This window comes from Mastigoproctus giganteus, chromosome 7, assembly GCF_048544385.1.
Source record: "Mastigoproctus giganteus isolate SK-2022 chromosome 7, ASM4854438v1, whole genome shotgun sequence".
In the NCBI taxonomy this organism is placed as follows: Eukaryota; Metazoa; Arthropoda; class Arachnida; order Uropygi; family Thelyphonidae; genus Mastigoproctus; species Mastigoproctus giganteus.
The window spans coordinates 204,886,301-204,908,754 of record NC_143581.1 but is presented as its reverse complement, the minus strand read 5'-3'; the positions used below and the strand labels follow the sequence as shown (position 1 = coordinate 204,908,754).

General features: G+C 36.7%; 1 protein-coding gene across 1 annotated transcript in view; it reads right to left on the bottom strand.

The window, feature by feature from the left end:
- The window catches only part of Syn2 (Syntrophin-like 2), a 203,265-nt gene that overhangs the window by 56,776 nt on the left and 124,035 nt on the right, over positions 1-22,454 (bottom strand). Inside the window, exons 9-11 of the mRNA XM_090377381.1 lie at positions 19,971-20,100; positions 10,527-10,565; positions 116-232 (exon numbers count right to left, since the gene is read on the bottom strand). Coding sequence (XP_090233507.1) covers positions 116-232; positions 10,527-10,565; positions 19,971-20,100 — 286 coding nt within the window. The remainder of the gene's footprint in view (positions 1-115; positions 233-10,526; positions 10,566-19,970; positions 20,101-22,454) is intronic.

Genomic DNA, 22,454 nt, shown 5'->3' with positions numbered 1-22,454 from the left:
AAAAGGTTGCATTTTGGAGTAGAAGGAATAAAAAGAACCTGGACTGTTACACACTTAAAATGAATACTAAGTTAAATAATTTCTATAACACAGAGGAAATTTCTATAATACTTACAGGAGGAGAATCAAATAAATATAACTCAGCCGATTTTAATGCTAAGAAACGTGGACGCCATTTATACCATGGCTGAGGTGCTGCACAGCCTTCACTGATCCATCCCATATACAAAATCTGAAAAGATCAAGAATAATATTATTATATTTCTTCTATTATCAATCAAATTAAATGAAAAAGATATAGCACAACAAATGCACAGTTTTTGAAATTTCACTTCTTGTTATCTATGTAATGATAGAAAATGGAAAATAATTATATGCATATTCAGCAGAATTGAGAAGCTGAGACTAAAAAGAAAAATTTTAAACATGAAGTAAAAATGTAGGTAAAAAAACAGTTTAAACATTTAGGTTTAAACATGAGGTAAAAATGTAGCTTTAAAGTTACACAGTTGGGGCCATGTTCTATTAAGTCTGAGCAGCAAAGAAAAGTTCATATACAATCCAAATGGTATTAAATTGCTAACATTAGGTGAATTCACTTTATACATTTAGTGGAAACTTGGTTTACTGTAGACTCTAACACACAGTGTGTAAATTGGAAAACGAGACTGATGTTATGAAATGAGTGCTGGTGCTGCCATCTACTAGAAGTAAACATGAAATGAAAGATTGATTGTTCCTAAAGCACCACAGTCAAGGTCAGCAGAAATTTCTGCCATTTCAGAATGTAGTGTGAGCTGAACTGCACGTCTTTCCTGTGTCTGTTGTGGAGGGAAATTGGAACAAAGAGCAAACATCTAGTTTTGTATTCAACTGGGCAAAAGTGCCATGGAAATGTTTCAAATGATGAAGCAAGAGTATGGAGAGATTGTCTGTCTCATGCATGTGTGTTTGAATGGCATAAATGGAAGAGAATCACTAAAAGACGATGAACATCTGGGCCCAGAAAAAATGGTTTGAAAGCCAGAGTTGATTAAAAAGGTATGGGAAATCATTTCCAATGACTGATGTGCACATCCTGAATGATTTTGGAAGGTCTGTGCATTAATAAGAAAACCATTCGACAAATAATAACCCAGGATTTGAAGAAAATGAAGGTATGTGCACAGTTTGTTCCATATTCATTCAAATCTGGAATGTGTGGACATGGGAGGAAATTATTTTGAATAAACCAAGGTTAGTTTACTCATACATGAGATCATTATTTTTTCTAGCATCAGTCTCAATTTCTGATTGCTGCACTGTGCATAGTGTGGCAACTGGAAAACGAGATCAAAACAAATAAGCTTAATAATACAATTAATAATAATAATAACTATAATGTAATTGCATATTGTCAACAGAGTGGACGAAACAGTAATGCTATATAAATCTCATTTAAAGTTGATCAAATCAGAAGTATGAAATAATACTGAATTTGAAGCTGTATAGTGAAAATATCTTATGGATCAGTAACTATATTACGTATTCTAATTTATTTTCCTCCACCTTCCTTTCAGTTACTCTCCAATTGTAAAATCATGCCAATTTACAGATTTGTAAATTGGCATAATTCTCAAACTCCAAAAGGAGCAATGCACTTAATAACTAGGAATTTCAATATGTCTCGCCATGAGGCCTGTTCTAGATGTACTTCATAAGTTCAAAAATTGCAAGAATGTCATTTATAGATATCTTCAAATAAGAAAAGAAAACAGAAAATTCACATAGTATATTTACCCAAATAAACAACAATTTAATTAAATTAATCACTCTCAAAGCGCTGAAATTCCAGTACATTACATATTTAGTTAACTACAGGCAGTTCTCGTTTACGAGCTTTCACTTTACGAGTTCTCGGGTTTATGAGTTATTTTTTTTTCAAAGTATCAAGTATCAACAAAATCGAAAATATGAACATTAATTGCAAAAAATGAATGTTAAACATTCATAAATACTGCATTTCAAACCACGCGCATTGCTATACAATACAGTGTACCCAGCTTTACGATATTAATCCGTTCCAGAGACACCATCATATCCGGAAAATATTGTAATGTGAACCCAATAACACACTGTTTTTTGGTAATTCATTTCACAACCTCGGAAGTTGGAATTTTTGCTATATAACTGTCTAAAAGATAGTTTTTATAGTGCAAATTGTATTAGTTACCAATTCAAATCACTAAAATGCACTACACTTTCATCATTATCATATGTTCTGTTATAAGAACCAATTTTGAATGCCTTTGTGACATTTTTCTAAAGCACATTTCTGGAAGTCACGACCATAAAACAATTTGCACTTTCCGATTTATTGAGCTTTTATGTTACTGCAAGCAGTTATAAATGGGTAGTAAACGTGATGTTATTCCATAGCTGGAATTGTGTGGTTTTTTGCATTATTATGGTGAAATGTGTTCCCCATTACTTCAATGTGTTTCCCCAATCTTCAATCGTATAAAAAACATTAATAAATTTTCAGAATCTTCTCTTCATTCCTTTTTTTTTAAAGCTTTGTAAATTTGTTACTCTGCACAAATCGTGTTAGTTGCAATTTGTGTGTTCCGTTAAAAAATGCTTTTGCATGCTATTGAAATTTATAAAGAAAATAGAAGACTATCTTGGAAACAAACACCTCTTGAAGCATTTCTGAAGAAGACATCTCCTTGTGCAACATACCAATGAGTGCCGAGCCAATAATAAGTGATCAACGAGTGTGCATTTAGTCGATGATGAAGAATAACCATTCTTTAAAATTTGTAAGTCATAAATAATTTCTTTATTATTATAATTTGCTTGATTTTACAAGCTACGTTTCAATTTCTTTGGATAAATCAATCATTGTTTAAACAAACTAATTAGCTAACTATTTTCATTGTTGAGAACGTAACGCCTATTTTTAACATTATGTCTATGAGATTCAATTCCCACTTTACGAGTTTTTGCTTTACAAGCGCATGCTAGGAACGAATTAGCTCATAAAGTCAAAACTACCTGTACTGTCACCATAAAAAAAAAAAAAAAAACCCACTAAATAATAAACCAACCAATTAATTGAACAAGAAAAACCTACTTTCATCATGACTTCCAAATAAGAAATAAACTACAGGGTGTCTATAACTTACTCACCTGACTATGAATCTCAATTAAAATTTTATTTTAATAGGTATCTTAAAATAGTTTGCTGTAGTTATCAAAGCAACTCGAGTGTTTCCTCGTGCTGCCAACCACACGAGGAACCACACAAGTGTTTCCTCGTGTGTGTGTGTGTGTGTGTGTGTGTGTGTGTGTGTGTGTGTGTGTGTGTGTGTGTGTGTGTGTGTGTGTGTGTTGCGGCTGTGAGATACCAACTATCCAGTGACTGTAAAGAGATGGTTTCAATGCGAATCCCAGAAAGACTAATCTATAGAACAATCAATGAGGTGATAACTGAAATATTTTCATGAAACCAGCAGAAAGAAGCAGGTAGGCCTAGCATATCTGCAGATAAAGTTTGGAAATTCAGGAATTGTTTACCTGAAGTCCTACAAAATTTATCCACTGGGCAAGCTTGCAGCTGCAAATACCATGAGTAACATTGCACAGGGTGGTTTGTAAGAAACTGAAACTGAATACTGACAAAGTGCAAATCACCCTAGGTGCCTCCGTAGCCAGGTGGGCAGGAGCAGCAGTGCGTAGCGCACGCTTCTTGATTAGACTGAGGTTCAAGCCCATGACCACCAAATATGGAGGATGCAGAAAGAACAGGGAATGACCACCGCATATCCCCAGAGCAATATGGCCTTAGTTGCTAATGCTCCTAAAAACCAAATAACAAACAACCAACAAATCACCCAGAAAATTAAGCTTCATGACAAACCACAACAAGAGGAATTTGCTGTTCACACTGCCAACTATTTAGACAAAGATGAGCACTTTTGGGAAAATGTAATTTTCAGTGATGAAGCAACAGTCCACCTATCTTCTTCGAGCCCGGGGTTCGAGCCCGTCACCACCAAATACGGAGGATGTGGAAAGGTCAGCAAATGACCACTGCATATCCCCGGAGCAAAATGGCCTTAGTTGCTAATGCTCCTAAAAAAAAAAAAAAAAAAACCAAAAAACAAACCAACCACATATCTTCAAACAGATGCAATTGTCACACATGTGAATCTGAAAATCCCCACTCAGTTCATGAACACAAGCATGATAGTCCCAAGGTAAATGCATGCTGTGTGCTGTCCTTCAACCAGGTGATTGGCCATATTTTCATCCATGAAAACACTGCGAACTCCCCAAATTACCTAGATATGCAGCCACATGTTCTATCAGCAAGATAGGTAACACCATACTACAGCTTGCATATGCACAATTTCCTAATCAATGTATTGGCCAAGATGGTCCCATTCTGTGGCCTTCTCATTCTCTGGATATCATGTCTATGGATTTCTTTGTATGGGGCTATGTAAAAGACAAGGTGTATGCAAAAAAAAAAAAGAAAGAAAAAAAAAGTTAATAATATCATAGAGTTAAAGATTAGGCTGAATAGCCTAGCCCAATCTTTAACTTTATGATCAAGAGATGCTTCTTTATCATAAAGAAAGAAGCATCTCTTTATCTCTTTATGATAAAGAGATGATTCTCAAGAGATGCTTCAAAAACACTTGGAATGAAATTGGCTACCATCTTGACATTCTAGATTCTACCAAAGGTGCTCATGTGGAAGGTTTACTGAAGTGTGGTTGTGTGATAAGAAATTCTTTGAGTTACTTTATAAAGTGCAACAAACTATTTTAAAATACCTATTACAATAAAATTTTAATAGAGGTTAGAATAAATTCTAATTGATAATCAGGTGAATAATTTATAGACACCCCCAGAGTTCTCTCTAGAAAATTTTGCCAGCCAGGTGGTATTATGAAGTAGCCGGGTGGGGATGTGTAATACTTCGAAATATTATAAAATTTTCTGTTATTTATAAATGTGACTTAAGCGATGAACAAAAATTAATTGCATAATTTAACATTACAGGCACTCCCTGGCTTACATAATACCTGACTTAAGAAATTCGATTTTGCATAAGTTTTTGCCAGCTGATACAAACTTAAAAAAACCGTGGAAACGTATTTTGCATCCTGTAGGAATAAATGGAGGTATTGTGAAAATATCATAATGCGAACCCAATAAAACTTTTTTTTTTTTTTTTTTTTTTTGGTAGTTCGCTCCAAAACCTTAGAAGTTAAAATTTTCGCTATATAACTAAGCTATTTATCTCTCTCTCTCTCTCTCTCTCTCTCTCTCTCTCTCTAAAAGGTCATTTTTATAATGGAAAATTGCACTACTCTTTTTTTTTAGTTAGCAAAGGCTGTTTTGAAAGATTTAAAAATCGATATGGCTTTCATAACGTGAAACTTGCAGGCGAGTCTGCATCAGCGAATTTCATGGCTGCAGAAAGTTTCCCGACTGAACTAAAAAAAATTAATTACAGACAAAGGATATGTTCCCAAACAGGTGTTCAATGCAGACAAAAGCGGGTTGTTTTGGAAGAGAATGCCAGCCAGAACATACTTAACACAAAATGAAAAATCTGCTCCTGGATTCAAAGCTTCCAAAGATAGGCTTACTCTTTTGTTTTGTGCAAACGCTAGTGGACACATGATCAAACTGATGCTCGTGTATAAATCGCAGAATCCATGTGTTTTGAAGGAAAAGAATAAAGGTCATCTTCCAGTTTACTGGAAATCCAATAAAAAAGCCTGGGTAACAACTACACTTTTTAGAGAGTGGTTTAATGATAGCTTTGTGCCAGAGGTGGAAAATTACTTAGCTTAAAAATCTTTGCCTTTCAAAGTTCTGCCTCTTATTGATAATGTGCCAGGACATCCAAGCAGTCTAGAATTTGACCACCCAAACATCGAAATTGTGTTTTTGCCACCCCACATGACATCAACTTTTACAACTGCTAGATCAAGGTGTGATTTCTGCATTTAAGTCCTACTATGTTAGGAGAACTTTTACTGGCTTAATTGAAAAAATGGAAAGGGAGTCAGACTTAACTGTAAGTCCAAGTTGGAAAAATTATAACACTGCAGATTGCCTCATCAACATCAAGGCATCAGTTGATGAGATAAGTGTATCTACAATTAACGCGTGTTGGCGAAAATTGTGGCCAGAAGTGGTTGTTGCTAAAACAATCCTAATGTCAATGAACTGGTTGCCGATATTGTAGAAATCGCACAGGGAATAGAAAGCGGAGGATTTGAAAACATCGATGCAACAGACATTCAGGAACTTATTGAGACTCATGCAGATGAACTTACAATAGAAGAGTTGGATGAATTAGTAACAAGGTCAAATGAAAACCAAAATGATCCTGAGGAGGAAGATCTCGACGTTGTTAGACCAGAATTAAATAGCAAATCATTAAAGGAAATCTTTAGCCTCTCCGTACAACTTTCAGAAAAGGTGGTGGAAACGGATCCTAATTTGGAAAGAAGCATCAAGTTTAAATGAGACCTAGAACAATTACTTTTTCCGTACGGGGAAATTCAAAAGGAGCTTAATAAAAAAATGAAGAAACAAACTTCGATTACGAGTTATTTTTCGCCCAGCAACCCATGTTCTTGATATGTTTTTGAAAGGTTTGTTTAAAATGTCTAATGAATATTACATTTAATATTAAATTGTTTCTTATTTTCATTTCAATGCCTTATGCTTGTATTTCACTATGTACTGTCTACGTTTGTCTATGTACATAGTAATATTATGTAGATAAATACGTATAATACATACAGACAAGATTTTAGACTAGTTTTTGTTATATATTTCATACTTTGGAACGGAACCCTTTTATTACTATGGGCGCCATAACTCAGTATTCGCGGCATTTCTCAGGAATGTAACCCCCGTGAATAGCAGGGGGTTTACTGTATATTATTATATTTGTGCATCTGTGCAGAGACGAAGACAAACAATGCATCTAACAGTTCAGAGAATTTAACATGAACTTGTGGAATTATAATACTCAGCTTGCTGTAGAAATGGCTACGGAGTGAGTGAGTCGATACACTGAGTCAACTCCGAAAGTATCAGAAAGATTTGAATAATAAAAGTGAATCTGAGTCTACTCAGTGAATCGCAGAATTCAACCAACACATCGACGCCATCAACCTACTGGCATCTGATAGCTCAACTTAAAACACACGACAATATTCTCAGTAATCTAGATTCACAGTGTTGAATCTACGCGATGGCCACATGATGTCAACACAATGGTCAAATAGTGGGAGGTCTTATAACTGGGTAGGCAGGTTAGGTACCAGAAAGCTGAGTTCTACCGATCTTTCGGTGTCCACTCAGAATTCCACCTGGACTTGGCGTCCGCTCCTGTCACATTGACCTCGATTGCACAGTATGTTTAAATTAATATTGATCAAGATCAGTGAGCAGTACTACATGGTACCACGAGAATCGCTTAAATTTTAGCCGGGCAGTCAGTTAAATTCACTGGGCAGTGCACCGATTGAATAGGTTCTGGGGAGAACAGCACACCCTGTATAATCATACAAATAATAGAAGAGAATTAAAAGAATAGGGGATAAGCATGATTTCTTCTGGAAAACATCGACACCTTTCAACACCCAAAAGATCATTTTTTCATAGTGAAAAGCAGCCAAGCATTCAATAGTGCCCCTATACAACCTATGGCAGATTGTATATAGCCTCCCCTCTTCAGGCTAACTTACAAAACCAACCATACAAAATGTAAATTTTCAGTTGACAAATCAACAGAGATGAATCATTAGTTAACCTAACTGTCCTCTTTTGAATGGAGTCTAGAAGCCTGAGAGAGGATATGGGGCCACCGTCCCAGATGTGGGAACAATATTCCATGGTAGAACACATCTGAGATCTGTACAGAGAGAGTAGTTGTTCAGAAGAAAAGTAATGCTGAGAGCAAAAGAGAAAACCCAATTTTTTTGATGCAGAGGAAGTTAAGGTATCCCTAATAGAGATATGTGATCTTGTCTAGAAATCGGAATGTCATCGAAGATAAGCAGAGGAGCAGAAGAATTCTTTTTTGTGTTCAGTGGCTTCTCTTTCAAGTGCAGCAATGAAACTCACCAAGGATTCTCTTAAAGACTGTACAGCAAAGTCAACAGACAGCCACCTAGTGTCATTAACCATTTTAAGTTTAATCTGAGGAATGTTCAGTATATTTTGGATTTCAGTTAAACAAGCCATCCTAAAGAATGAATTTTTGAAGAAGAAAACAGTTGTCTTAAGATATTTAAATTTTGCCAAATAAGGCATCTCAGCAGCTGCTTGGGCACTAGCAAGAGCCAGTGCAGTGGTTTATATAAAGGCAGTTGACCATGAGTCCATCTGTTTCATCTTTTGGTAGTTTTAGGAGGAAAAACTCAAAACTTCTAAAACTCAGTCCTGTCTTAGGAGATATAAGACAGGACTGAGTTTTAGAAGTGAAATCAACTAAGTTATCTTTTCCCCATTGTAGAATTACCTGGAGATTAGCATTTAAGGAATTGGTAATGGATATTTGAGAAGGTGAAGCTGTTTGTGCAAGGAAATTTTTCTCAAACTGCAAGGTGGGATGCAATGTGCTATCATCAGCAAAACTATGGATAGGATTTCCAGTCAATGGAAGAAGGTCATTAATATACAAGAGGAAAAGAGTGAAAGAAAGAACTGAACCTTGGGGAACACCAGCATTAGTGGAGAAGTCAGAAGACAGAGAGCCATGTACCATCACCCACAGTGAGCTCTCAAAAAGAAAACTGGATACACAATTACAAAAAACAGTTGACAAACCATAAGATGGAAGCTTATTTAAAAGACCTTTTTGCCAAACATGATCAAAAGCTTTTGAATGTCAAGAACAACTGCTTGAGTTTCACCAAACTGTGCCGCTGAATTTGTCCATAGATGGATATATGGACAAATAGATGAATAAAACTTTAAGAATAAAAATTTTAAAAGCTTTAAATAAAAATCTTACAGTTTTTCAATATATGCTTCATTTAAAAATAAATTTTAAAAATTAAAGAATTTTGAGAGCCAGCCAGATTTGCTTCTGCTACTTTTTTTGCATTTGACTGAATTTCTTCAATGTAGTGCATAATATATGTGAATCACCTCACAGATAAAAGTGTACAATAAATCTACAAATAAAATCAATATTGTACACTGATGTATTTATAAAGGTTTACTATTTTATTTTTTAGTATTGTGGACGATAATGACAGCTGCATACAGAACTGAAGTGTCAAGTTGTTTGGAAATTTTGTACCATATCAGCAGCCCACTAGTGGCTGTTGCATTTGGTGTGTCAACCTGTGCTGCCAAACAGTAGCACTAAAAATATGACAAGAAGACTTATAAAAATTAAAATAAGAATTCTACTCTTGCATGATCTCTGTGCAGAATGTAAAGTCTACTAACATTTGACCAAATAACATTGACAAGAACTTGTAATTCGAATTACGTTATCCACCAGAAAATTATAATCCAACTCACACATGTTTCAAACAAAAACAATGATATGTATCTGGGGGTAATTGTGCAGTCAGATATGAAGTTGTCTGAGCAGTGCAGTCAGGCTGCCGGAGCAGGTCATGGGGTTTTATCAATGATTTACAGGAATTTTGCTAGCAAGGATAAAGAGGTGATTATCCCTTTATATAAGGTAATAGTCAGAGAAGGGCAACAAGATTGGTGGGAGAAACAAAGGGGTGCTCTTACCAAGAAAGGCTTAAGTTCTACAAATTGCAGTGTCTGAAGACTAAGCACCTGTGAGGTGATCTGATTGAAGTGTATAAGGCCTTGAATGATTTGAGCAGGCTCAATACTGATGGGATACTTCCTCTTGCTCAGAGTATGCACTTGAGGGGGCATAAATTCAAACTGAGGAAAGACATTTGTTTTCTTTTTTTTTTTTTTTTTTGACTGATCATTGTATAGGTTTGCTTCCTTGCATAATATGCCTCTGCTAATGGAACATGAACTGGTACAAAAGCACACACAAAACACCTAATTCCCAGATCTGATTTTCTTTGCAGCCATTATCAATCCACAGCAGGATGGAAGCTTCCCCAATGATTCATGCTGAGGGAAATGGAAGTGATGGTTGGCGGATCAACCGTATTTAGCAGTCAGGGGCTTGAATCCCGGTCTCCAGACCACTCAGCTACATACAGAAGACATCCCTCAAATTCCAACAAAAAAAAAAGTGCAGATCAAAAGTAAAAAATATACTGAAGGTATAATAAAATTTGCGTTTACATTCCTCCGATAGTCATTTTAATTTAAGGTGTGTAGTTTTTTTTCTTTTTTTCTTTTTGCATATGCCATGTACCATCACTGGGTTAAAAGGCAAGTTAACTCCTTTCATCTTGCATTAATTTTTTTTTAATTGCTGAAATAGAAAGAAACAAAATTTGATTGCTTTCAAAAAAAATATAATCTATAATGACCATGCATACACTTACCTGTTCAGATGGAGACAATGATTTATTAAAGTTTTTCATCTAAAATAAAAACAGAATAAAATAAAGATATGAAATACATACACACATAAAACAGATCATCATTTACAAAATTTAAAAAACAAAAAGCATTCATGATTTAAAGAAAGTAATGTGTTGAATAAAAGTGAAATACATTATTGAAAAAGAGAAAATAATAAATAATAAAAATATTAGCTAACTATAGTAAGATTATTTCAAGCTACGTGAGTTTCACCAATGAATGAATTTGTCCACAGATGGGTAACAGAAACCAGTATATTACTAGTGAATATGTAATTAGTTTTAAAATAAAAGTTTAAGAATAAAAACTTCAAAATAATAGCATTAAAATAAAAAAATCTTATAAAGTTTTTCAATATACACTTTGTTTTAAAAAATTAAATAATGTTGAGAGCCAGCCAGATTTGCTTCAGCCACTTTTCTGCATTTGACTGAATTTCCTCAGTGAAGTGCATAATATTTGGAGAGGCCCAAATCCTGGTTTTCAGGCCAATCCAGATATCACCACATTTATAAAAATATCAAAGCAGTAATAAGTTTGGGGTGATATTAAGAGAATGATTTTATTTTTGTTTTATTAATACAGTTTTACATTTTATTAATATCTTCAACCAGCTTACGTTTGTCTACAGCTGACTATTGAGCAACCAAGTTTATCATTATCGTCAATCGAGGTGCTTAAACCACTGGTTCGGTGAAACACAAGCAGTTGCTCTTGACATCTCAAAGGCTTTCGATCGTGTTTGGCATAAAGGTCTTATAAACAAGCTTCTATCTTATGGTTTGCCAACTGTTTTTTGTAGGTTATCCAGTTTTCTCTCTGATCGCTCACTGTCTTCTAACTTCTCCACTAATGCTGGTGTCCCCCAAGGTTCAGTTCTTTCCCCCTCTCTTTTCCTCTTGTATATTAATGACCTTCTTCCATTGACTGGAAATCCTATCCATAGTTTTGCTGATGATAGCACATTGCATTCCACTTTCCATTTTGAGAAACCTTGCCCTGCTCAATCAGCTTCAACCTTCTCGAATATCTGCTACCAATTCCTTAAATGCCGATCTCCAGGTAATTCTCCAGTGGGGCAAAGACAACTTAGTTGATTTCAATCCTTCTAAAACTCAGTCTTGTCTTATATCTCACAAAAAGGATTCTTTTGCTCCTATTTTGGTGACACTCCGATTTCTAGGCAAGTTGATATATCTCTTTTGGGGATTACCCTGACTTCTAATCTCTCTTGGCACAAGCACATCACAAATATTGCTTCCTCCGCATCTAAAAAACTTGGTTTTCTCTTTCACTCTTGGCATTACTTTTATTCCAAACAGCTGTACATTCTGTACAAATCGCAAATCCGCCCTACCATGGAATATTGTTCCCACATCTGGGGCGGTGCCCCCAAAACCTCTCTCAGGCTTCTAGATTCCATTCAGAAGAGCGCAATTAGGTCAAACAGCGACTCTCCACTTGCTGTCTCATAGACGTACTGTTTCTGCTGCATGCCTTTTCTACAGATACTTCCATGGGCATTGTTCTTCTGAATTGGTTTCTATTATTCCCGCTCTCTTTCTCTCTCTCTTTCAAAACAGTCCAAATACATGCTGCCACCAGCCAACATCCATTTACTGTCCTACTTCCAACTCACAGAACCAACTTTTTGTCTTCCTTGTTTATTCATTCAACTGCTATTTTCTGGAACAACCTTCCTTCGTACATATTTCCCGAAAATTACAGTCTATAAAAGTTCAAGTCTAATGTCAACAAATATCTTCTTTCGTTTTCTCAACCTCCAACCCAAGCACGGTACCAAGTACTATAGGTTCTAATACCTCTTGTGCTTGGGGTTTTCATAAAAAAAAAAAAAAAAAAACTGGTTCCCAACCCAAAATGTATCAGAGACGTTTCGATTTTATAAGTTTTTACATATGACTGGTTATAGGAAATTTTAAAAAGAAAATACTTTTAATAATTCTTAATTTTTTAAGATTTTCAACAAGCAAGTTGTTTCAAGCAAATCTCTCTCTCTCTCTCTCTCTTTACTTTTGCGCATAAAGGCACTCGGAGTTGATGGAATATACTCTGTAGTTTTGAAGGAGAATGTGAGGGAGTGTATTGAACCATTGAGGTTAATTATGAGGGCATCTTTGGACTCAGGGGAGATTCCTTTGGAATGGAGAAATGCCAATGAATCACCAATACATAAGTGGTTCCAAGAGTGAATTTGGTAACTACAAATTGGTCAGTCTAACTTCAGTGGTAGGAAAAATCTTAGAGGCAGTGATTAAGAGTGCAATCCAGGGACATTTAGATAGACATAGCATTCTGAAGGACTTGCAACAAGCTTAACCAGCTTAGTAGGCTATTTTGACACACTTACTCATGGGCTGGATTTAGGGAATAATTTCAACAGTTTATTTAGATTTTAGAAAAGCATTTGATTTGGTCTCTCATGAGTCTAAGATGGAATGCTAGGTGGTTGCAGGGCAGATGGCTGTGATTAATGGATGTTCTTCAGATTGGTATGTCAAGAGTGGGGTCCCTCAAGGATCGGTTCTTGGACCACCGTTGTTTCTCATTTTCATAAATGACATCGACGAAGGGATAGAAGGCATGATGTCAAAATTTGCAGATGATATAAAGATCGGCAGAGTCATTAATGATCAGTGCCAAACAGCACTCCTTCATGATGACTGTGGCAGCTATGTTTTAATTCTGCTAAATTCAAGGTCTTATACTTGGGGAATAGCAACCCACAGATAAATTATACACTTGGTGAGGTTGAATTAAAAACACAGTGGATGAGGAAAGAGATCTGAGAGTTACAATATAGGCAGATATGAAGTTTTCTGAACAGTGTAAACAGGCAGCCAGGAAAGCCCATCGTATCCTATCTTTGATTTTTGAATGCTATCCTGTAGAGGTAGGGGGAGGTCATAATCCTACTTTATAACGCAATTGTAAGACCACATTTGGAATACTATGTTCAAGTACGGAGACCTCAACTGAAAAATGACATTGAGCTTCTTGAAAGGGTCCAAAGACAGGTAACTCGAATGGTGAGATCAGCAGAAGGATGACAGTACAAGAAAAAGACCCAGATTATGTGGGCTACAGAGCTTGGCAACTAGGCACCTCAGAAGGATTGGCAAAATGAATGATGATGAAATTCTCACAGTTATAAAGAATTCCAGAACTTGGGATCATAAATTCAAATTACAGGGGGTTGAGGTTTAGATTAGACTGTAGGAAGTTTTCTTTTAGCCAGCGATTTATTGATAGCTTGCAGGTAGTTAGGGCTGACAGTTAGAATAAGTTTAAGGGTCTACTGAATACTTACCCGTGTGAGAAGAAAAGCATATAATTTGTGTTTTCATGTTTTCTTAACAACTTGGGGTTTTTTTTTTGCCAGTGCAGCAAAGCCTGTGGCATCCTTGCACTATACGGCAAATACTATTATTATTATGGCACAATGATATATGTACATAACAGCAAATTCACAACTGATACTATGTATCAATCGTGAATGTTGCTATGTTTACAGCTTAGATAAGCTGGTAGGCAAGGCAAATGGCAATAAAATTTTTGTGGATCAGCAAAATTTTCTATGGCCAAGTGGATAAGAAAAAACCGGATTTCCTTGCTTATTGAATCTGAAGTACATTTACTGCAGTAAGATGAACAAGCAAGTGAGCAGTGTGACCTAACTGATTTTGAACATGGAATGACAGCAGAAGCTTGTAGGATGGTGCTAATATCAACAACAACAGCAATCGCACACAATAATACAAAGGGTACTAGGAAAGTTTTGCAATATGACGCAACAATGAATCACAGGAAGCTGCTTGTTGCTGCATGTTGAGACATGTTCATACGTGCATAGTAGCCGCCGCGCCAAGTCAATGGGCTCAGTTATTCATTAGTAGTGAGAGTGTAAAGTGCTTGCGATGGCATCGTGGTCACGAAATGAGATAAGGACAGTTTTGCGGTATAATTTCGTGCGTGGTTTAACCATAGACCAGTGCTTAGAAGAAATGACTCTTGCACTAGATGATGATGATTGTCCACATCGTACAACGATATTCAGGTGGTATAGAGAATTCCAAAGGGGAAATTTCACTCTGGAGGATTTTGAGAGGCCGGGAAGGCCACGAACGTCAGTTACGGAGGAAAACGTTACTGCTGTGAGGAAAATGCTTGACGAAAACAGGCGAGTGACCTACCAACAGATAGAGGATACTTTGGGCCTAAATGCACCAGCAATTCGTTCGATTATGCAAGATCATTTGCACGTGAAGAAACTTTGTTCTCTCTGGGTGCCGCATCAACTGACTGAAGAGCAGATGACACGACGTGTGACTTGGTGCCGGGAGATGTTAAAAAAGTTTGATAAGGGACAATCTCGGTATGTGAACAACATTGTGACAGGTGACGAGACTTGGCTGTACTATTACGATCTGCCGACCAAGGCTCAAAACAAAGTTTGGGTCTTTGATGATGACGACACACCCGTAATTGTCAGAAAATCCCGATCTGTAAAGAAGAAAATGATAGCTGTATTTTTCAAATCGAGTGGAATTGTGGGACGTGTCGTTTTGGAGACGCAGAGGACAGTCACAGCTAAGTGGTATACTGAACAATGCCTGCCTAAAGTCATTGGATCTATGAAGAACCTGCGGCCAAAGTCAAGAATGGACACCTGGTACCTCCATCACGATAATGCTCTAGCTCACCGCGCCAAAGCCTGCACCGAATATTTGACCACGACAGGACTGAAACTTCTCGAGCACCCTCCCTACAGTCCGGACCTTGCTCCCTGCGACTTTGCACTGTTCTCGCATGTGAAAATGAAGCTAAAAGGGAGGCGGTTTTCCAGTGATGAGGACCTTCTACGGGCTTGGGACAACGAGTGTGCTTTACTCCCTAGTGAAACTTGGCAGAACTGGTTTAAAGATTGGTTTCGGAGGATGGAGAGGTGTATTGAATGTAGAGGAAATTACTTTGAAAAAATTAAATAAACAAAGCTGTATTGCAAAACTTTCCTAGTACCCTTTGTATAAAGGGTGCACGAAATAGCTTTCAGCTGCAAAGATAAGTAGCCAGCACAAAAGGTCTAGTCAGAAAGTTGTTTGATTTCTGAGGACTAGAAGCCGATCAGGACTGTACATACATATGGATGGGCTATTCTAAGCCTAATACAGTGAAACTTCCCTTTAACGGACAGCCATGGGGAACGAAAATGTGTCCGTTAGAGAGAAGTGTCCGCTAACAAGGAGTCTGAGGGAGAAAAAAAAAAGAAAGAAAGAAAAATCGTTAAACGTTTAATGTAAAATTAAATTAAATTATATACAGATTTTGCACAATATTTTTGTAAATAATATACATACAATTGTGCTATGCATATTATGACTTTATCTTAAGAAAAATACATACAGTAATCACTTATTTTCTTCTGCACCTTCTTCCGGCTGATAATTTTGTTTTCAACATTTGTTTGGAGTGAAGAAACCATTGAAAGTCCTTCAGTATTTTCTTCAGCGGCGAAAAACATTTTTAAACGATTGATTTGTATGAGCGCTTCTATTTTCATCGGTGGTTCGTCGTTAATATATTCTTTGACAGAATGACCTCCTTCCATTTCTTCATCCTCATGAGGAACTTCCTGAAAAATATCGATGATAATGTCGTTGATATCTAGAGCACCATCTTCTGTAGTGAGGTTTGAGTCTATATCTTTGTAGCCAGGGTCACTTGTAGCGGAAGTATCGTACATTATCAATAGATGTTGAAGTTCTTGTTCTTCTTGGTGCTCCACATTGCTGTTCACAACTTCAATTTTTGCGTTTGAGAAGCTAGACTTTACAAAACAGTTCACGACAGTTTGTTTTCTAATTGTGTTTACTGAAGAGGAAATCCATTGAATCGCATCTAGGATGCTGAGTTTCTTTGCAAGGTCACTCGCACATGTTACATCATTCATGTTTGCAATGAGATGTCTTAAAACACGTTTTCTGTAGTGAAGTTTAAAATTTTTTATTATCCCTTGATCCAAGGACTGACACTCTGCAGATGTGTTTGGTGGCAGAAAAATGATTTGAATGTTGGACAATTCAATGTGCGGTTGAGATGCAGCATTATCCATGAAAAGAATAATTTTTCTGTTTTGACGAATCATGTTTTGGTTAAAGTGACTTATCCATTCGCTCATGATATCTCGTGTCATCCACGCTTTTTTATTAGACTTCCAGTCAACATCCAAAAGATTCAACTTTATGCCCTTGAAACAACGAGGATTTTGTGGGTTTCCTATAACAAGAGGATGTTCAAAGTCTCCCAGCATATTTGTACACAATAGTACAGTCAAGTGTTCCTTAGAAATTTTTCCGCCCTGGCACTTCGTTTTTTAGACTCATTTGTTTTTTCAGGAAGAGCTTTAAAAAACAACCCTGTTTCGTCACAGTTGTAAATAACCTTAGCTTCAAAATCACGACATAAATCTTCCAATTTGACGGTCCACTCTGTTACAACCCCAGTATCAACAGATCCACCTTTACCACTTACGGTTTTCCAAGAAATTTTATGACGAGTTTTGAACTTGTCTAGCCATCCCACAGAAGCTTTGAACTCATTTACTCCGATAGATTTTGCAATCTCCAAAGCCTTTTCCCTAATAATAGGCCCATTAATGGGAATTTTTTTAGCACGTGTGCGACAAATTTGAAGTCCAACAGTTTTCAGGAATGATTTTTGAACCTGATCATTTACGTGTTGCCAAAATTGTTTGAGCAGTTCATTTTTTTTTCTTTAGGATGTCGCTTACCTGCGTCTTCCCAATTTTGAATTTTGCAGCGAGATTGCAAACACTATTTTTTTGCCGATCATACGCATTAATGAGTTCGACTTTATCTTTTAAAGTTAAATGTTTACGAGAAGACATTGTGCACTTCACACGACACTGAACAAAACTGAAAAGACGAAAGGCCGACCATATTCTCCCCCTCCCTGCACACACCAAATTCATCAGAAGTTTTACACGTGCCTTAAAATTCTTGAAAAAGGGTTTAGAACCGCGACGTAAACCTTGATAAAATTCAGAGAATCGGAAATAGAAAATAAACACACGATTGAGGCAATACGTGGAAGAAACGTTCCTAGAAAAAGGGCCGTGAGCTCGCCCGCTGTCCGTTATGGGGAGATCAAATTAAGTGCTAATCTAAACGAAACAGTGCAGATTGCCTGTCCGCGTCCATTACAGAGAATGTCCGCTAGACAGAAGCTGCAAACACGTTAAAACCAATGGAGGTGAGTTGGGGAATTTGAAAATGTCCGTTAACGAGAGGTGTCCGTTAGGAGAAGTTTCACTGTATATCTCAGTACAAATCATAATCTACAACACTAGTTATCCTAATCCATGATAAACTGGATAATACAAGTTACAATGGCAGCAGACTCCACAGCCTACTCCTACTGTCTAAAAATAAAAGAAAGAAAAAATTTAGTGAGCCAATGATAACTGTGAAAAGGGTCTAATGAATGCTTGTTCCAGTTACATCAATTAATAGCTGAACCAAGGCACAAACAAAACAATGAAGCCATAGATCTACCATGTGTGGGAGGCACTGCAAAATGGTGAGAATGCTGTTATTGTGTAAAATAATAACAGATGTTTAGCTGTCTAGAATGTTTAGTTGGGAGATAATGGGATTTATTATGGTAAAGAATGGCATTATGGTGTAAAGCATCTTTAGTTGGGAGATAATGGAATCCTTTTACCCAGAGCCCAACATCTAGATGGCAGAGCCTACTTAAGCATCTTCAAGAACCAGCTGCAGCCTATCATTTCAACACTACTTTCATTGATAATTGCAAGTAGGGTATTCCACAAAAATGTACTATGTCATTGGACCAGTATTATGCAGGAGTGCTTTCGGAAGTATGACAGTGACCTCTCCCTAAAATCCTGGTCCATATAGTTGCTGAATCTCAACCTGATAAAATATTTCATAAGGAATGAAGTTTAAAGGATCATCAGGCATATGAACCCACTTCTATCTCCTCTCTGGAAAGTCAAGAATATTATCCAAGTATTATTCAGTCAATACAGCTTGCTATATTGACTGAACACAGAGGAATATCACTGTTATTCTATGGTGTCCTTGATATGACAAACTAATATTCTGCTCTTTGTTTACAGACCATTAAATCTGTTTCATTTTTAAACCACATATTGATGTCATTTATTGATTTCACTTGCAGGAATAGTTTCATTCTTTCTTTAGCCATTAACTAACTAGCAATTTACTTTTCTTCTACCACTGTTGGAAAATAAATTTAAACACAAAAAAATTTTTTCAAACGTAACAACTGCCTGGCCATTTTACTACAGGACTGCAGTATAGTACTACAGGAACTGCAGGGTTATATTAGCACTATGAAAGTTTGGCCTATATGCAACTATCTATGCAAAAATATGTATATAAATATGAAAAAAATAATATGATTTCTGAGAAGAGGTGATTGTTAGTGCACATTTAGCAGGTGAGAGGATGGCTACAGTTGTTGGGCATTTAAAGACTAGTTATTCAAGTCTTCTTCAATGAACTGAAAAATGCCTGGAAACATCAATGAACAGAATAAAACTGCAGCTAAAAATATAAGGTGATGGAGAGAGGCACTCAACATCTGGAGCAGACCATCAAATATAATCATCACCAAATGATGGAACATCACGTGTCAGGTACCTCTGCCATGCAAAGAATCCTACAAAGAATGCACTAGAGGAGTAGGAAGCTTTTATAGAATATGTCAGACTCCAACAAGGAAATACAGCTGTATTAGTGCAGGAACACAAAGGATGGACACAGGAGTGTTTGAGGCAAGCCACAATGACAATACACTGCTAGAGGAAGAGTAGTGTGTGGGACATGTTTTCTTAGTATACCTTTAGTCTTCTGATCCCACTGGAGGATACCATGATCACTTCAGCAAATTTGAACATTGTTGAAGATAAGATACACCTAGCAATTCTGTATTTGTACCTATGGATGAAGGGGAAGGCATACTTTCAAGATGACAAAGTAATCATCTACTATACCAAATGTGTGGAAAAATATGGTTTGAGAAAAACTTCAAAAACATGCCATCGGCCAGCCAATCCCCTGATCTCACTCCAACTGGGCATCAATGAGATAAACTGGCATTCTCTGCTTACTTCACTCCAAGAATTGAAGACAGTTTTGTTGCATGAATGGTCCAATATCTCATGTGTCACTTTTCAACACCTTGCTGACATCATGCTTTGTTGTGTTGAAACAGTGATTACATTATTAGCTCATATACTTAATAAAATGGCCAGGCTATGTATCAGTTCATTTTTTTGGCTCACTTTAGTTTTTATTTTCATGTTTTCTTACCTGCTGTGTTGTTAATTGAACAATATTATTTGATATATGCTTCACCCATTCTGATAGCATCCGTGTATCATCACAATGAACGATTGCTGATGGTTTTCCTTCTTGCCCTCTGATTTCAAAGGCATTTGGCCTAAAGTATTTCCAAAGAAAACATCCTTAGAAACAAAAAAAAATTACAGATATTAAAAATGAGCCATTTTTATTATTTTAAAAAACTTAGCAAATATCAATTTAATTCTCGCTATAACTACAGTAACAGCATCCTGACACACACACATCAGTAAAATACGAACCACTGGACTACAAAAGGTTGGTGTGTCCAATGTTCGTAGCATTCGGTAGTAGGCCAATCACCATGGTGTGTGACAGAGTAGAAATCAGGAGAAAGTGTTTCAACAACTCTGAAAGAGCATGAGGAGGTCATCACTCTTTCATAACACAGTACGAATAATGGGCTATTCTACACAGCTGTTGCAGAGGTCTATAAGGACTAACAAACACACTATAAAACTAGTAGCAATCACACAAGCGTGACATTGCATCAATAATAAATAGCCAGAGGCGGATTTAACGGCAGGCACACCGGGCGCGCGCCCTGGGCCCCGGCTTTTGAAGGGCCCCCGCAAAACCCCAACTTTACACTTTTTTCTAATGACATCAAGTTTGGTTTCATATGTGTAATTTTAATTATGTTACAATTGGCGATCAAACCTGATAATTATTTCATTACTACGCTGCATAGGCCCCGCACGGCTGCGCTACCGCTCATCGAAACAATAGAATCGTATTTGCTACTTGCAGTGCAGTTCAAGGTTCTCCTGCAGTGCAGACTTACAATATACGCAAATAGGGGCCCAATATTTTCTTCTGCGCTTGGGGCCTCAACCGACCTTAATCCGCCTCTGTAAATAGCAATACATACATAGCAATTCACCAAACACAGGGTTATGTTTCTGCAAAACTGTATTAACAAAACCATATTTATAAAAAAGTTAAGCATCAAAAGGAAATATACAAGCTGTGGAAACAAAGTTCCCAGCCTGGTACTGTTACGGTTATATTCGATGATTTTAAAAATAAGTGGTATGTTGTAGTTCAGACTTCCTCCAATAGATGGTGGCACAGAGATTGTCCAGTAGACAGTAAGTAAGTAACAACCAGTTTCATTAGTAGTGTTAAAGTTAAATATCACGATTTTACAACAGAGCAATTAACAAATACCAAATTTTGCTTTAAATTGGGAAAATATATAACAGAAATGTATGATTTGTTAAAACTGTTTATAGTGATGAAAAACTAAGTCGTACTGGTGTGTTTAAATGGTAGAAGCAATACAAAGATGGATGTGCAGATGTTTGCTATGATTCAAGAGGTGGGCATCTGTTAACTCACTGAGTACGAAGTTATTACTGTGTTGGCCAAGATTTTTGCAGCTCCAGCGAACACTAAATTTTTATATATATTTAGTCATTTTGTTGACTTAATTATTATACTAAATTATTTTCTATAAGTAGCTTTATAGTCCTAGTCAAGCTCCTTGGCTTATTTGAATTTAGATAGCAATTTTGAAAGTTAATACCTTAGTGTCTGTAGATCTTACTATTCATAACTTGCAGCCATTGTTAAATGATACGGAATAGCATAACATAAATCCCAAACTTCATAGCATACGGTTTAGCGTAAAACTAAATAGCGAAATATGTAGCACTATATTAGAAATCTGTTAGATTAGTATAGTATTATCAATTAATCAGTTAAATTTATTAATCTTATTAAATTTCATTCTTAATTAAATTATATTTAAACGGAATCATGACCTAGACTAGGCAAAGTAACGAGCACAAAGCGGTAGTACTGTGGGTTGCGGGAGAACCGAAAGGGGAGATTCTCCAACGCATCACAGTCTAAAAAAATGTGCAAAATGTGAAATGTTTGCAGACCTGTCTAGAACAAGACATGATCTAGCCAAGGAGGATGTCTGTGTGTGTGTGTGTGTGCACGCGCTAGGTGCAGAGATTGTGAAGAAAATAGGTGGCAACTCAACGTTCTGATGGGCATCTATGAGAGTTTGAGGTGTAGGGTAGATGTCCTTGAAGAAATTAATATGAGGGGGCCCATCAAGCTCTCAGCTGCCCAACTCAACACCAGAGCTCACTCCTGTGCATCAGGCAACACAGTGGCAATCTCCAAGGCAGAATGCGCTGGTCCCACAGGAAGTGGTTATTGTTGGTGACTATTGTCAAGGAGATGGGGAATATATTATGCAAAAAGGATAGGTGGAACAGGACCAGGGTATGTCTGCCAGGGGCAAAAGTTGATGACGTTGTAGGGCAGATATCATCTTAACAACAATATCAAAAGGTGATGCTGTTGTACATGTTGGCACTAACAACTTTAAGAATAAGAGATCTGCAGATTTACTTAACAAGTACAGGTCAATGCTGACAAAAAGTTGCGAGTTAGGGTTAAATTTGAAAGTGTCTG